This window comes from Cyrtonyx montezumae, unplaced genomic scaffold, assembly GCF_038088225.1.
Source record: "Cyrtonyx montezumae isolate F1298 unplaced genomic scaffold, pur_monq_1.0 scaffold_10, whole genome shotgun sequence".
NCBI classification, from domain to species: Eukaryota; Metazoa; Chordata; class Aves; order Galliformes; family Odontophoridae; genus Cyrtonyx; species Cyrtonyx montezumae.
In genome coordinates, this window is record NW_027071826.1 from 48197365 (window position 1) to 48214100 (window position 16736).

The 16736-nt window shown below is 39.0% G+C and overlaps 1 protein-coding gene across 2 annotated transcripts in view; it reads left to right on the forward strand.

Moving 5' to 3' along the window:
- DENND2B (DENN domain containing 2B) overlaps positions 1 to 16736 on the forward strand; it is a 151913-nt gene that overhangs the window by 60455 nt on the left and 74722 nt on the right. For both annotated transcript variants that reach the window (XM_065755300.1, XM_065755301.1), the window contains one exon: positions 7473 to 7577. In XM_065755300.1, coding sequence (XP_065611372.1) covers positions 7498 to 7577 — 80 coding nt within the window. In that variant the 5' untranslated portion in view covers positions 7473 to 7497. The remainder of the gene's footprint in view (positions 1 to 7472; positions 7578 to 16736) is intronic.

A 16736-nucleotide genomic window follows, 5' to 3' on the forward strand; every position in this document is an offset into this window, starting at 1 on the left:
AAGGAACATTTATGCCTTAAAGCTAGTTTACTCTTGTTCCTTAGCAGAATTTTTTCTTTTTGTTTTTTGTGTCACAAGAACAATTTGCTATTGTGCAAATAATTTTTTTTTCAATTAGAGGATTATGATTTCATTGAAGAATAAGCAACAGGAGCAGGTGAACTTGAGAGACTTGAATGGGTATTTTCATGTAAATAACTCGAAGATGAAGTGGGACGACAATGGAAGAATAATAATGAGGAATGTATGTCAGGCACTATTTATCAGTAGCCTTGCTGAACATATGCAAGAGTAATGTGGATGCTTTGCATCTAAAACTAGATTTAGTGTTTAAAATCAGTGTAGAGTTTTTGTTACATTATATGCATAAGTTTCGGCTGCATTAATGTCTGAGAAAAAAATACTTGGAATATTTTAATCCTTTTTCTCTTTCTTAAGAAAAAAAATAAAAGCAAAAATATCTAACACATTTGCAAGGCCTAAATTTTATTTTATTCCTTTGCACTCTGGGAAGGTATTTATAATGTTTATAGTGCTGTTCACAAAGAGATTTCTGCCTTAAAGACAAACTTGAAATTGTTTACAATATCAGTATCTGTAAGAGCATAGGGACATATAAATACCTTTGGCATTAGCACAAGAGTAATTTGCTTGGGATTCATCTTCTTGACTCCAATGTATTCTCTTTGTTAGATAACAGTACAAACTATCCCTGTGTCTTGCTATTGGTATTTAAGTTTTAAGTAGCATTTTAAAGAAGAACTTGGATGAATGGATGAAAATCAGCTTTAACAAAAGACATCACTGGTTCTCAGATGAGTCATTTCTTTGAGCTAGATAGCTTTGTGTGTTGAGGGAGTGAGAATGTGTGGCTAGCACAAGCATCAGAGAATAGAGCTGCAGCGTTTCAGATTGAGATCAGTTTTAAGGCTAGCAGTGATGTGTTCCATGGCTTGGTAAGGCTGTGCAAGTTCACACTGCTATGAGAATTATTCTTTTTACTGGAGCCACGAGGCCATGGTATATGCCTGTCATCAGCCCTACTGCCCATGTTGCTGTGGAGTTATGTCTCCTCTGAGCTTATAATAGTACCAGCCAATTGTAATTATAAGTGTTATAAATTCTTTCTGCCTGATATTTTAAATCAAGATAAACTTAAGCCAGTCAGTGTGCTAAAATTGGAAGGAAGTCTTGTATAGGCTACAATCAAGGTAGAAAGTAGCTATTGGGGGCTGCAATAGATGTGGCATGAATCAATACGTCTTTCACTTGTGCAGAAATGAAGATGGACTGAATCTGTCCAGGTTCTTCAACTAAAATCTAATTCTAGCGGTATCTGAGAGCAGAGCACAAATAAACCTCTATTGATTCTTTTCAGTTCTGAAGCAAGGAAGATGGCAACAGGCATCCTAAGTACTAGAGAGTTCTTGTAATACCCCCTAGTATTAGAGGAAATTCCACCCTGAAGGACTGGTGAGCCTGTATTATGTACTGGACTCTATTTTCTTGTTTTCATTCCATTTTGAAGCTGTGGTTGCCCAAGCAGTGTTGATGGTATGAGGAAAGCTTATCACTTAACTCTTACTTGGGACAAAAGTTTTGGACTGCAATGTATACAACTACAACTACATTGCTTCAAGACCCACTGTTGGTTGTATCAGTACAGTTCTGTTTGAAGTGTGGCTGTCACCTAACTGTGAAAGCCTAGCAGAGGGCTGTCAGCTTGATTGGAAATGGGCTTTCTCTGGGTTTTAGCAGAGAAACTTTGCATGAGATTATGGAGTTAATAATAGCTAAAATAGATGCCTTTTGCAGTGTTATAATGGTGAGAAATTTGACCAACATTTTTCCTTTGTGTCTGTTATTTACAAGCATTATTTTTAGCCAGAGTCTGGGATATTGGCAGCTGTATGAATGGCTTGATACTGTTTCTCTTCTGTAGGGATTATGCTAGAGCATAGTACAGCTCAGGCTCGTGTGCTCTGCTGGGAACACCGTCTGTTTCTGAAGTCTTTAGGTCACTTTTTTCTTCTGTCTTGCAAGAAGCCCGTTGTTGTGGCTGTAGTTAGGCTGTCTGTGTGCTGTAAGAAGAAAACTTGGGATGAGATAGGTGAATTTATTCTGAATCTTTCCAGACCAGCCTTTGAGCTGCTAATTTAGTTCATTAGGTTATGCAATACTGTGTTTCTAAACTTAACTGTGGTCCTGCTCAGAGAACAGGTATACCCAATGCAAGCACGTGATCCTTGTAATGATGTTCTCTGTAGTCTCTGTAGAAGCCCTTTAAAGGCAGAAATCCTTTAACTGGACTTTCTACTTCATTGGAGCTGATATGCTGTTCTAGGAGAATGTAATTGTCTGTTTTACTGCAAGAGAATAGGCAAACTGCCACAAAGTTGTGTCTTTTAAATAGAAGTTCATCTGTAGAACCCTCTTGAAATGTGGACAAGATTTCCTAAAATGCTCAGAAAAGCACCTTATCTATTTTAACTGACTTCTAATGCCTACAGACATTCTACTGCAGCTATAGCTAAGAGAAAAATAAGTAGTCCAATTCAGACATTATTAAAATGTTTTTCTGAGATTTTGTCTTTATCGCAAGGTATGTTTTTGAAAAAATGAGTTTGCCTTCACAGCCTGCACTGCTCCCTGTGATGTCTTCCCGTCAGGTCTCTGCCCTGTGGGGCAGGCCAAAATCCATATTGTCCCATATTTTCCTGATAAGTAGAATTTCAAGAAAAGCACTCTCTTTTAAAAAGCTGTGGAACATACGCAGATCTCAAGAACCCAACCTGTACTGTTGGCATTGTCTTGCTTGCAGTACAGATTGGTTTGGTCTAGGACAGTAAAATGTAAGATAATTTTTGTAACAAAACAACAAATACTTCACATACAGTGAACCATCACCCACAGACCTTTGTCATAAGTAACAGCAGAAGGTCAGAGCATTCTTGATGCCTTTGCTGGATGTGCATATTTTCTTTGTAGAATTTGCAACTGTGTTAATTGCAATGCAAGGAGAGCAAGGAGAGAGAGCTTGGGAACCTTCTCTCAAAGGCTCTCTTCTCAAGTCATTAGGAACTCCGCATACTCTGCAACTTCTTGTTTGCTACTTTTCAAGCCTCATCTGCTCTATGCTGCAGCTTGGATCGCAGCAAATGCCTGGCTGAGTGGGCTGTGTCTGCATACACGTTGTCTTCTCCTTGTGCAAGTTCAGTGCTTGTCACTAAGCAGCCAAATCTGCATTCTTCTTCGTTAAGCTGCCACGTAAACAGTGGCAGTGCTCCCACCACTCAACCTGACTTTGAAGGATTGCAACATACTCTAAAGACTATTTTATTGGAACTGTATATTTAATGGAAAATATATCCTAGAAATGAGTGCATTAAGTGGAATGCAATGAATCTAAGTAGGAAAAAGAGCCATACGGATAGGAAGAGCTATTGAGCATAGTATTAAAAACCATGTGTGTTTGTTGAGTTGCAGAAGTTTCATACAAAAAGTGCTCTTCTGCTCTCATTTTACTAACAGGAGTGATGATAGAGAATATGCATTCCTAAACTGAACTATTACAAGACATCTATTTATCTAAGGCTTGTGTAAGACAGCTGAACCTAGATCTAAATAACCAGGTTTGATGGGGTTCACCTTACACAGGGGAGGAGGACAGTTCTTACAGTGAAGGAATGGATGGCTAGATTGTGTGCGGAAGAACAGAAAAAAATGTTGAGGCCTTGTGGGCTCTCAGATGGTATATTAAAACAAAAAACAATCTACCACCCAGCTCATTAAATCAGAATTATAGAATGATTTGTGTTGGAAGGCACCTCTAAGATCATCTAGGTCCAGCCCTCCTGCTTTAGCGGGAGCTCCCTCTACACCAGGTCTCAAACCCAAGTGCTCAAAAAACCATCCAGCCTAGCCTTGAATGCTTCCAGGGAAGGGGGGGCATCCACAGCCTCACTGGGCAGCCTGTTCCGGTGTCTCACCACACTCACAGTAAAGAATTTCTTGCTGATATCTAGTCTAAATCCACCCTCTTCCTCTAATGAGTAGAGACTGAAATATGAGTTATGGTTAATGTAAGGGTTTCAAAGTCATTATTTGTATTTACAAATAAATTAAAATACTTCTTAGACCTGTGCAGTTTGTTGGTTAACTAGGCAGTGCAGAATCTGTGTGACATGACTATTTTTGGATTTGTTTTCTAATAGTATGTCATAATTCTTGGGAGTTTTCTTCATGAAGCAGTGAAAAAAGTAAAATATAAATATTATGATGGAGAATGCTCTCACATAAACCCAAGCGATGTGATTCTTACCAAAAATGTCATTCACATAAACTTAAAGGACTGTCAGACTCATTAAAAGGCCCTGAAAGGACGTGATTGTTAAATGGTTTGGTTCCAATTTTTTCCCCTCCCTTCTAGTTTTGAGATTTTGTTGTTGTTGGTTGTTTAAGTCTTTATTGGGTGCATTTAACTATGCTTTTAAATACTTCAGTAAATCATTGAAAACCAGTGTTCTGCCATGTTATTTGGATATCTGGATTATCTCTGCTTATGCTTTAATGAGACCAGCATCACCTGCAGCAAAATGGTCATGAGAAATAAACATTAAAGTAGATAAGTCTTTACTGTGTACGTCAAGCTCTCAGCTGCATGGAGAGAAGCATGCACATCACTAAACTGATGTACCACGTGAAATGTCACTTTAGGAGTCAGTTCCCATTTTGCTGAAAATAAACCATTTTGGCATACTTGATATTCAAGTTAATTTTAAAATGTGTCATTTACTTGGTGTGTGTATATATAATGTATGTGTGTGTGTGTGTATATATAAATCTGTAGGCCACAATGTTTTTATCAAGCTGCTGGAAAGCTGAAATTTGCAAAATGCAAAGCTTCCATAAAAGCTATACAATTTGATGTAATGTATGCTTGCTTTTTTTTCTTTTTGATCTTTCGTGTGGGAATAGTGCAAGATGAATGACTTTTAGAGTGCTTTTATGCAGCTGTTTCCTATCTTTTGAGTGCCAGGTCAGTATCCCATTTTTGAGTGTCCTGTCACCTTTTTGGGTGTTCAACAGAAAAGCACATCTTGCCAAATGACTGTAGAATGCACCTGCTAACAGTTACTCGCTGTATGGCACACTTGTATCTCTTATTTTTCTCACCTTGACTGAAAATAAGTGTTTTAAATGTAATACAGTCCAAGCAATGAACACGTGAGGGGGAAACGTTAGAAAAGCTGCCTGCTCCCTGTGGAGTGCATAGTCCTAGAAAGTCTCACCTACATCAGAGGCTTTTTTTTTTCCCCAAGCAAGTCCTTTTCCAGCCAGAATACGCAGTTCTTTACAGCCCTGCAGTCTTGACAATAAAACAGTAGAACTGAGTCACTGGAGGAATTTGGGGAGTTTCAGTATAAAAAAAAAAGTCACCAACTGGGAAAAAAACCAAACTCTCCATGCACTCTGAGACCATTGAAACACACAAGAAAACTGGAGAAGGATAAGTAGTTCTGGAATCTTTAGTCAGTGTGATTAGCTCTGCATTTGGAACTGCAATCACCAGGAGATCTTCTGATCCAATTTGTGGCAGAGCTGTTTGGAATAAAGTGGTTCAGAGAACGTCCTTCTAAGTGCAGTGGGTGTGTTTGTATAAGGATTTTGTGTGTTGTCAGTACCCAGCCTGCTTTTTAGCATCACGTTACAGTTGGCTTTTCAAGCTATCTTGACTTACTGTGGGTTTGAGTAAACAAGTAGTTTTGTAATACTCCTTATTTTTGCATTAACCACGCCATTAATAGTTGCAAAAATGGGTAGTGCTGGTCAGCCCCAGGATGGCAGTACTGTGAATTATAGTATGTATTTTAGCCTACAAGTGAAAGAGAATCTTAGGTCACTAGGAGAGCATGCTGGACGAACCTAGAATCGTTGTAGCATCGGGTGAAATAAGTACTGTCTCATTCATTTCATGATGACTCAAGACAAATAAAAACACATTTAATTCTCTTTTTGCAAAATATTTCTTAGGTGATTACAATGACAGAGGAAATCACCACTAAGAACAGGTCAGTATAGAAGTGAAATGTGAGATACAGTTAGCAGTGAAGTATGGTGGCAAGAGGTTACTATTTTCACATCCTTGGGGTTACACTCTAGCCCACATCTGTAGCACAATATTCTCCTTTCTGGCACAGCACAACATCTCTATTGAGGTTGTGGATTTGGGTGAAATGTATCACGATACTGGGCTGTTTCATTTGCAGCACTATTGCAGCAGTAAGGCTCATCATTTGGGAGCACAATACACCACTCACTGTCCTTTCTTGTGTGTGTGTGAGGGGCCTCGAAGATAGAGTTGTCGCTTGCCTTTTCTCTGTGTTTATCTGGGAGACATTTCTTCTAGATTTTTTCCTTCTCAAGTTCTCCTTCTAAACCTCTTTACTAATGAGAAGGAATCCTGGCATTCTGTTTACCATTTTTATACCTGTTGTGGGAATTCACTTGCTAAGACTTCTCCATACTGTATGCCATTTCTGTCTTGTCTCTCTGCCGTGCTCCTGGTATTCTGTCTCCTAGCTGTACAGAGGAGCAAGTGTTATTTATATGCTTCTGTTAACTTGTTAGTTTCTCTTTTTGAGAAGGCTATTAGTCAGGAGTTAGTGAAGTCAGGAAGGCACTGATGTTCCTTTGTACTGGGAATTCTAGAATGCACGACTGGTTATGTAGGGTTTTCACCATGACTAAAATTTAGTTTAGAGCTTTTGGTTTGTTAGAATTCTCATGCTGTAGTATTACTGAAGTAAAAATTAGTGATGATTCTTTGTTACCTGAGGTCTTAAGCTGTCAGAAGTCAGTTTCACTTAAACAGTCTTTTGGCTAATAGAGGGAATAGGCTAGAAACCATCTGTAGACGTCTTCATAGAATGGATCATAGAATCACAGAATGGCCTGGGTTGAAAAGGATCATCGAGATTCAACCCTTCTCCCATGGGCAGGGTCGCCAGCCACTCGATCAGGCTGCCCAGAGCCACGTCCAAACTTGCCTTGAATGCTTCTAGGGATGGGGCATCCTCAACCTCTCTGTTCCGAGCAGATTTGAAGACTATATTCAACCTTCTTGCTGTTCAATATATCTCACTGTTTATTTCCGTAATGTACATGGGCCTATACTTAGAATTATGAAAAAAACCCCTTCAATTTAGAAGCTTTTGTGTTGCTGGAATGCCAGCCATAACTATATTCCTAGGAACTTTGCTGTTGCTTCACATCCACATCCATAGAGAGATTGGGTGTACTTTCTCAAGGCCATAACAATCTTATATAACAACCATAACAAGTATTTTACAGAATAAAAAACATCCTGGAGTTCTGAGTTCTGCTTTCACACAGTGGAATGCTTATAGCAGTCTGGAAAGGTTAATTGTCATCTGGGCTTGTTGAAGCTTAATTGACTTTTTTTCTCACAGATATCCAGATTTCTAGAAAGCAGAAATGACCATGACTGCCAACAAGAATGCCAATGTCAACAGCAGAGCTGGAGGGAGTAAAGTGCCTCAGGACACTCTGGATAGGTAAGTGAACTGAAGGCAAATGTGGACTCTGAGAAAAGTGCGTCTGTTTGGAAGAAAGTCTTTGTTCAAAGATAAGCAAGCTCCCTTCTGACAGAGAGCTTTGCTGGGCTGAGAGAAGTTTTGTGTGAAGCGGAGGAACTGAGGTATGAGAAGACCTGGTAGGTTATGATGAAAGTGGTTGCAAGGAAAGACTTGCATGGAATGCGTTCTGTAGACCTCAGTAGGCTGTGGTTGAATTTATCGACCACATATCTGTGTTTGCTTTCTGGACTGCTGTTCCCCAGTTTGTGTTTTGCATCGGTTTCTGTCACAGTTTCTATGCTTTATCTGCATTGAAAGACAGTGGGAAGAGACTGCCTTGTGTTGCAGACCTACCAGCAAAATGGTGAAGCATGAAAGGGCTCAATGTAAAGCACAGGGATCACCTTTGTTGCTTTTCTTATTTCTGTTCCTTTCTGCAGAATTAAGTCATTTGTAGACTAAGTAGGTCAACAATTTATCACTCATAGGTAGGGGAAAAAAGTAGCCTGTCTCATTATCATGTGATGTGTTCCCCAAACTCAGTGCTGTAGCCAAGGACACTTTAACTACTCAAGGCTGGCAAATCAGTCTGTTTAGACTAGGCCAGGGAGGACAGTGGGCTTGCAAAATGGAGCATGTTTACACGTGGCTTGGACATGGTATCCTGATAACATTCCAGTCCATAAGAAGGCTGTGATGTGATTGTGCACAGTGATGCGGATGCCTATAAATAACAGGTAACTTTCAATCATGATGCAGCAGAAAGCATAGTGTCAGTAATTGCTCCCTTGTCCATTATTTTACAGTGATCAAAGGCAGTGTTTTGCAGACAAGATATTTCCCTTGGGCAGCTCTTCTTTGGAATGCAAATAAACTCATCTGCAGTCAACGAGTTCCTATATCCTAGTCAGAAGGAGGTTCTTGGCCATAGCCATTACAAAACAATGCTGATTGATTCAGCCTGTGGCCTTCACAGAGGCCAAGTCCACTGGCTCCTCTTCTTCTGTGGCTGACAGTTGCAAAACCATTGTTTAAATCTGCCATCCTTGTAGAACGGCCTGTTTTGAGTCCCTCTTCTACACTGCCTTGCCTAATAACACATCAGTATCTTCACTTTCCTTTTGAATCAAAACAAATCTCTATTATTAATGACATAGAGGAAGAACATGCGAATAACTTGCACAGGCTTTATGGAGTCTCGTACTGTGGTAACACCATTATGCTAGGTGTTAGGCATAGTATCTTCCTTGTTCATCTACCTTAGGAAGTTCAGAGCTCTGTAAGGTTCTGCAGGTTGTGGTAAAATGGTTTTAAAATGGTTTTTAAATGGTTTTGCATCCAGAAATAAATGCGTTGGAGGGGAAAAATTGATGAAATTCTCATTTATTTCCTGGATTCTTTGGGAGCATGGGTTGTACTAACATAACTGACATGCTCCAATCACTTTGAAAGGGAAGGCTGGATCAGTTCCAGCCATGCTTGAATGAGGTTAGCACACCTGATAAGCTGTACCAAGGCTATTCCTAGCTGCCTGCAGTACAGTGTATGCACAGGAGGCTTATACTGGGGAGAGCTTTGTTGTTTCAAATAGATTAGTACAGATCATAATTGAAGTCATACAATATATCATACAATTACAGATCAGTTCACCTGCTTGAAAATGAAATGTCAGAGACACAAAGTCCCTGTCCTGCCAGCTGCCAGGTAGAATAACCAGCACAGATGGAGAAGCTTGCAGAGAAAGATCAAAGGGAGTTGTCTTTGATCTTAGCAGGGAGCTGTAGGTCAACTTGAAAGTCAAATCTAGGCTTGGTTTAGCATACTCACCATTGTATTTTGAATTTTTCCAACCACAGATAATAAAAGAAATGAAAAGAAAATTAAATTCAGAGATGTTTTAGAATGGAAGCAACGAAATTGATTTTTCTTTTAATAGGTTACTTTTTTTTCTCTTTTATTTAAAGCAAAATCTCTGTTTTGTGTTTAAACATTCTGGCTTGTTTCTCAATTTTAGTCATCCTTCCATATTTGGTGCACATATGTTTGTCACTTCCTTGCCTTTTTGTGTCTAATTATCCATTTCTCTTGCTATAACTTCTCTCTTGTCTTCGTATAGTATTGAATCACAGTAGTTTCTGAAGTTTTCGTGAGATGGATGGATGGCCTTGTCCTGATTACCAAGGGATAGTAGGTTGACCTACAAAGTAGGTGAATTAATAATCACCTTCATTAATAATCTGCCCTAGGCAGAACCCTGACTCTGGTGCAGCTTCTAGTAGTAACTTCCTTTGTGGCATTGTCACACCCTACCCGCGTCTATATCTTTCATTACATTGATTTGACTTTCTTCCTCCAGGTGCTGTGCTAGTTCCACTTTTTAAATCAGGCATCTGTCTGAAGAGACAGAGGGCCTGCATCCATCCTAGTGCCTTTCGTTAGTCATATTATGGAACGATAACTTTGTTAAAGCTCAACAGAAATGGACTTACTATCCTTATATAATTCCCACTTTGTTAGTATATGCATTTGGGATCTTTCTATCTGTAGAAAACAGGATAGTGAGGGTGTGAGGAGAAGGAATGGCTAATGGAATTCCTAGAGGCATACGCATATGTGGTTATTAAAACCTAATTCTTAATAATATCTGGCGTTCTCGTGTCATTAATCATCCTTTCATCAGTGCAGACAGGTCATGAAGTGCTTTGCTAAGGAACTTTGGTCTAGACTTGAGCAAGCCTTGTACCTGCTCTTCTATTTTAGAATCTTTTCCATTCTTAATAGCTTTGAAAGTACTGTAGGATACTAACTTTTTGGGTAATAACTGTCAAATAAACTGTCTTTCCTTATCAATGCCATCTGTTTTGATTAGAATGTTTTAGAAAATGCTTTTATAAATACAAGCATGAGCCTGAAGCTGAAGAAAACCTTTGAGTTGCACTTGCATGACAGGTGAGGAGATGAACGGATTGTCACTCACCAGCTCTCCATCCATTATTTTGCCTTAAGTAATCTTCTTCACCTGTCTTTGCGAAACCCTTTGAGAGATATTTGAGTCAGCAGTGGGGATTCTTCATCTTAGTCAGACTGTAAATCAGTGGAATAAATGCTGGCATTTTAAAACTTTAAGGCTTGCAGAATTTATTGCAAACACATTCAAAGATCCACTTAAGCTGAACAGCCATAGTCTCATTTTAATACCAAATTTGAATGGGAATTTGGAAAACTCAAAATACAATTTGTAGGGTAGAGTTTTCAGTAGGGGCTGATACTGGCATAAAATAGGTGTATTTGTCTCTTGGTGTCTAAGACCTTTTGACTTTTTTTTGGTGTTTTCTTGTCCTAGTTTTGTCGCAGTCTGTGGGGATGTGAGGTAGGGTACAGTGATATAGTGTTGCCATCCCTTTCGGATGCAAATCTCAGTGAAATCTGTAATAGTCTTTCAGATAACATTGCAAACTGTGTTGTCATAGATGATGGATTTGAATTTTAATCACAGCAATCTTCAATGGAGGGAAGGTGTTTATATTGTTTATAGGACATTCATACAGTGTCTTGCAAGCATAAAGATTCTTGCAGTAACTCCTTGGTCCTCATTGGAATGTGGTCCAATTGGCAAGAGGGGTGCTGTTTCTCCTCCACAGTGTTGTGCTAATGGTAGTTTAGGAAATGAGGGGGAAACAGAAGAAAACAAAGACATTTTTGAGGATGACTGTGACCCTCACCTGATTGTGAGATGTGCTGCTTTTTTTCTATGAGCAAGGAGAAGAAAAGCTTTTGATCTGAAGACAGTGAGGTGGTTTAAATAAGCATACGTAACTGATTATTTCTGAAAATATCTGAAGTTCATTAATCATTTGTTAAAAATGAGTGTTTATATGTGTCTTAGGTGGTACAAGCTTGACTGTGCTCTGAATAGAAAAAATATTGTAAATAGATAAGGATGGTTAAAGTTATGGAACGTTGTCTCTATGAGGCAAGAATAGATTGACTTGCAGTCTTCAACCTGGAGAGTCAAGGAGTGTGGAGTGTCATTAGAGAAGTCTCTGGAAGTATAGGTGGAAGAGTGACAGTGAATAGAGAAAAAAGCATCTATTTCCATTTAAAAATGAATAGGCCTCAAATTAATCTAGAAGGAGGCAGTTTGAAAAGAAAGTACTTCTACAGCATGTCTTTAAGCAGTGGGACTTCTGCAGAAGGTTGCAGTTGACAAATTCATGGAAGAAAAATCTACAAAAGGCTCTTAACAAAAAAAAAAAAAGTCCCCCAGGTTGATAACAGTCAGGACTAGCGATGCTCTTTTGCCCAATCCAGTGGGAACATACTGATGTTGTTTGGAACAAGAGTCAGTTATATGTATGTGACGCTAAAGCACCTGAAAAATGATGATTAAACTTATCGAATTACGCTACAGTTCTGGCTTTCAGTAACTTCAAGGACACAAATTTAATCCTATCTTGTGAGTCACTGTGATGAAAGCCAAGGAGCAGAAGCTTAGGAAAGCACCTCATGTGTAGTTGAAAGTGACTTCTTAACCATTCTGTCAGGAAGCAGCTCTGTGAAAGTCTTGTTAACTCTCTGGTGGGAGACAAAGGAGTGCACAGCATGCAACTGGTGCATGACTGTTCAGCACCGGATGTCTTCTTGGTCTGAATGCCCATGCTTCTTAAGAGGATCAGTGACAGCTCTCCCTACAGTGGCTTGCTTTTCCTTAAAAAAAAAAAAATAATACTAATTTGAAATCATTTAGTGTTTGTCATCTTCCTAATTTATACAGAAATTCGGTTTGAATTAATGCATTAATTTATAGTGTTTGTCCTAATCTTGTGATTTTTCCAGTGCAATTTTAAATTTAAAGTGACTCTACCACCTCTGTTTGACTTAAAAATCACACTGAAACTATGTGGTATTAAAATAAGTCTATAGTTATGTTTTCGAGGTTATGTTCTATCTAGTAAAATATGGTTTTCAAATTTTATTTAGCCTGACAAAAAAGGAGAAAAAAATTCCAAAATAACTGAAAATAGAAGAACCGTGTTCCTGGTAGGTGGTGTTGCCCTGATGCAAGCAGCATTTGAAAGAGAAACAATAAATATTGGAAGATAAATTTTTAGTATAGCTAATATTTTTTTAAATAATATCATGGTAATTTTAGCAGCGTGTACATAAAGAGACTGCCACAAGAAGCTTGAACAAACTTCCTTTTAGTTTAATGTCACAGGACTTGATTTGGGAAGGTGGCCAAATCAGGAGCCAGTCTTTGTTCCAGTTGTGTGAAAGGACTGTGTGGCTTTCAGTGTGGAAAATTACGTCACTGTAATCATGTTAGTTTCGGCATGGATTGGATTTGTGGTGCACGCTGTTGTCTTTCCACCCAGTCTACACAGAAGTGGTGTCATTCTCACTGAACTAGGGAGTGCTTTCCAGCTGGGCAATCTTGATTTAATAACCTGATAAACTGGGCTGCTGATGTCAGTGGGTTATAGAGCAGGGCGTCTGAAATTTGTACCTGCAAAGAATTACTTCTTCAAATTACTTTGAGCACAGAGTTGCAAGTTGTTAAGTTCTTAGTCCAATAACACTTGTAGATGTTCTTCTTCCTAAATATGTTCAGTTGGATCTTTGAATCATATATCAGCTTGTCTGATTAAAACTGAAATCTGGTCTGATGCTTATCCACAAAACTTTGTGCTTTTTTTTTCCAGTTCATTCTGTCTGCTTTAATTGACTGGTATCTTTGAAGCAGCGACTTCTGTGCACATTAGCATTCAGATTTCCACTTGATATCTGAGTTGCATCTCTCTTGTAGCCTGGAAAACCACAAACCTTTTAAGAATAGGTTTTGGTTTTAACCTCCCAGCAGTGAGTAAGGCCATTCCAGCTGTCACCAACTGCTTGTCAGCTCCATTAGCCTGGCATGCACTGAGATTTGTTTGTGCTGACTTTGTGGCTCAGGGCTTCAGAACTTAAGTTAATGGGAGTGAGTTTTAATTGGTAGGAGCTGGCTTACCTCCAGTGTAGGTGAAGGAGACACATGGTGTAGATGAAATGACTTGTATCTCTTTAAAGGTACCTACAGCATTCTTGCTTAACTGTTTATAATTCTTTAAATGTAACATGAAGCAATGACATAGTCTTACTCCATGGGCTCAGTTAGTTGAGAAATATGTCTGAGTTTATCATGAATCCAGGACTATTTGCTGTAGTTATAGATAACATTGTGTGAAATTCAGAGGGAGGGCTCCTCAGGCTGTTGCACCCTTTTGCTGCTAAACCAGAGATCAGGTCTGGGCTGGTTTCCCAGGTTCTCTGTCTCTGTGAATCTTCCATCAGCCCTGTAAAGGGAGGCCAGATGCTCTGCATCTCAAGCAGCAGGCCTTTGCGTGTGCTTCTTATTTTGGGATGATATGGATAACTCAGTCCTAGTCAAACCAAATTCATCCAAATTACAGCAAAAATCTTGTTTTTAATGTTATTTTTATTATTTCTTCTTGGAGTAAAATTATTTTTTTTTTTTAAAGAAAAGTTTGCATGTCTGGCATTAGGTTTAACTGATAGTCTGATACTGCTGATACTGATGTGTGCATCAGTGGTAATTGTTCACTCTGTGAAGACCAAAAACACAGTGAGTTTATTCTCCATGTTAAACTGTAGACATTGTCCAAATTTCTCCTGTCTGCCTTTACTCACAAATGAGCCATCTTCTGACTAGTGCTCACAAGCTGTGTTCAGAGCCAGGCTCAGTGCTGTGGATGAATGGGTAAGGCAGGTCAATGCAAGAAAACTCCCCTTCTGTTATTGTCAGTACTGATGGAGATACCTGGCTGTGTTCACCATGGTAGAGCCCTGGTCATACCATGAGAAAAATATTAATTTTTCATATATATCCATTTCATGTAAATATGAATTTAAGGATTTATGATGCTTATTACCTGTATCAAGTTTTCTGGATGGAGAGCACTGTGAAGAAAGTACACAGGCATGTCTCAAGATCTCTGTGTGCACCCAGGAAGCCCTTCAGCTATCCCAAAAGTGTGCTGGCAGTACAGTATGTTTTCCCTTCTCTTTTTGATCTTTTAACATATTTCTGCTGCAAGTTCTTCAAGGTGTAAGACTCTCTATGCTCTAAAACAAAGAGGCCTTGTTTTTCTTTGAAATAAGTGTGCAGTTTTCCCAGTAATCTGTGTGGTTCTCATTGTCGTAGCATAATTATGATGTTCTCTCACCTTCTGTTCCTTTTTTTCTGTACGTGAGTAGTGATAGAAAAGCTGCTTCCTCCCCTTTTGTGAATGCATTCAGTTATGGCTTTCACCCAAGTTCAAAACAGTATGGGTAAAAATCCTCTTTACCTGGGCTGAAAATGTAATTGAATGACTTAAAGGAGTTTTATTATTATTATATTAGTTGCAGATATGTAGGGGTTCACCAAACCACTCTTCTTGAGTAAAAATTTTGTGAAAAATGATGTGCCCATTTAAGCTTAACAGAAAATCTAGTGGGATGGTTGGATGCCAACTGACATTGTGTTGTAATGACATACTGTGGGAAAACATGCTGATGTATTTGCTGCTGCCCCAACTCAGCACAAAAACAAACAAACAAGTGAAGAACTTTTCTGTGCAGTGGCCATGCAGTGTAGATGCTGAAGATGGGCAGAGAAGGCAACAGGTCTGGTAATAGTCAGTGGTTTTGCACACCTTTAAGGAGATCTGCTCCAGTGGCTTGACAGTTGCTGTTTCATGCATAGCTGGGTGTACAGGTTCTTGTTTTCAAGGATTCTAGTGGGAGTGGAGTGAGATTTCAGCTTGGAAAACAGTGCTCTGAGGTTACCTAAACTCAGTTCTTAATTTTGCTCCCTTCAGAATGCCAGCTTCTTTTGCTCCATCAGTTGTGGCTGGTCTGGGCTGAAACAGCTCCTAGTCTGAGCACCCCTTGTGGTTGATGTTTAGAAAATAATACAAATAAGCTTCCACCAAACTCCTGTAGAAATTGAATAACTGATGCAAAATCAGTTGGACTCCTTTAAAGAAAAAACAGCTTCAACCGTACTGTTGACAAAATTTCATAAGGCTGGTTCCTAGCAGCTATGTTCAGTTCATAAAGAAATACAAAGCTGCTTTTTATGTGGTGAGGTTGGTGGCGCATTTGGAGAAAGAGAACTCCGGCAGCTCAGCCCTGAACTCAATCTGTGGGAGAAAGGATGGTGCTTGCTGTTATCAGAAACAGAAGCATTGGTTGAAATGACCCTGAAACTGGGAAAATCTTGAATACAGACTTTGACTTAACTGCTGCCCTTTATCTGTCAGAAGTCCTGACTTGTGATGGCCTGAGGCATCATGTTCCCCTCCCTCACCCTGGTCAGATGTGACCTCTAGGGAGGTGGACACAGAAGGTCCATGTTTGAAATCACTTTAGAAGGGCTACAGAAATACTCCCTCAACTACAGTCTGAAGGTCTAAAGATATGAAAGAAGACCAGTCTGTGAGAAAAAGAAGCGAGTGCTTCTAAGTAGATGAAGAGATAAAACTGAGAAAATGGACCTAGTTTTTTGGGGCTTCCTCAAACAATTTGTGGTAGGGAATTTTTGACAACATTTTCATAGCTGACTCTTTTGTTTTTTTCATTTTAGATGTTATCAGTTCAGGAAGAAATGTTACTTACCTTAAGTGCAACTAGTCAAGCAATTCACTTTTTCCCAGCTGGAAATTCTATCAATATATCCCTCCTGTGTGCACAGGTCTTTTGAGAAAAAAAAAAAAAACATTTTTGATTGCATTTTCTTTCAGGCAACTTGAGGTCAAGTTTGCTCTATTATTTGAAGGCAGCAGGGATATTCCCTGGTTAACTACTTCCCACAGCAGTTCAATTCTCATGGCATTTTAAATGCATGGCTCTTTTATATAGTAACACGTCATCAATAACTTTGTTTTCTCTTCTAAAAGGTTTATATTTGCTGAAAACTCTGGGAAATTATTTGAAAAAAATGAAAAGGAGCAAGTCTTTAATAAGAAGAGGCTTGTTATTAACAGGTTAGACAAAGCAGCATGTTTAACGCAATTGTGTTCCCTTCTAAAACAAAGACTACTTAGTCTGACCCTGAAATCTGTATTTATTGTATTTATTTTAATGGTTTCTATTTTA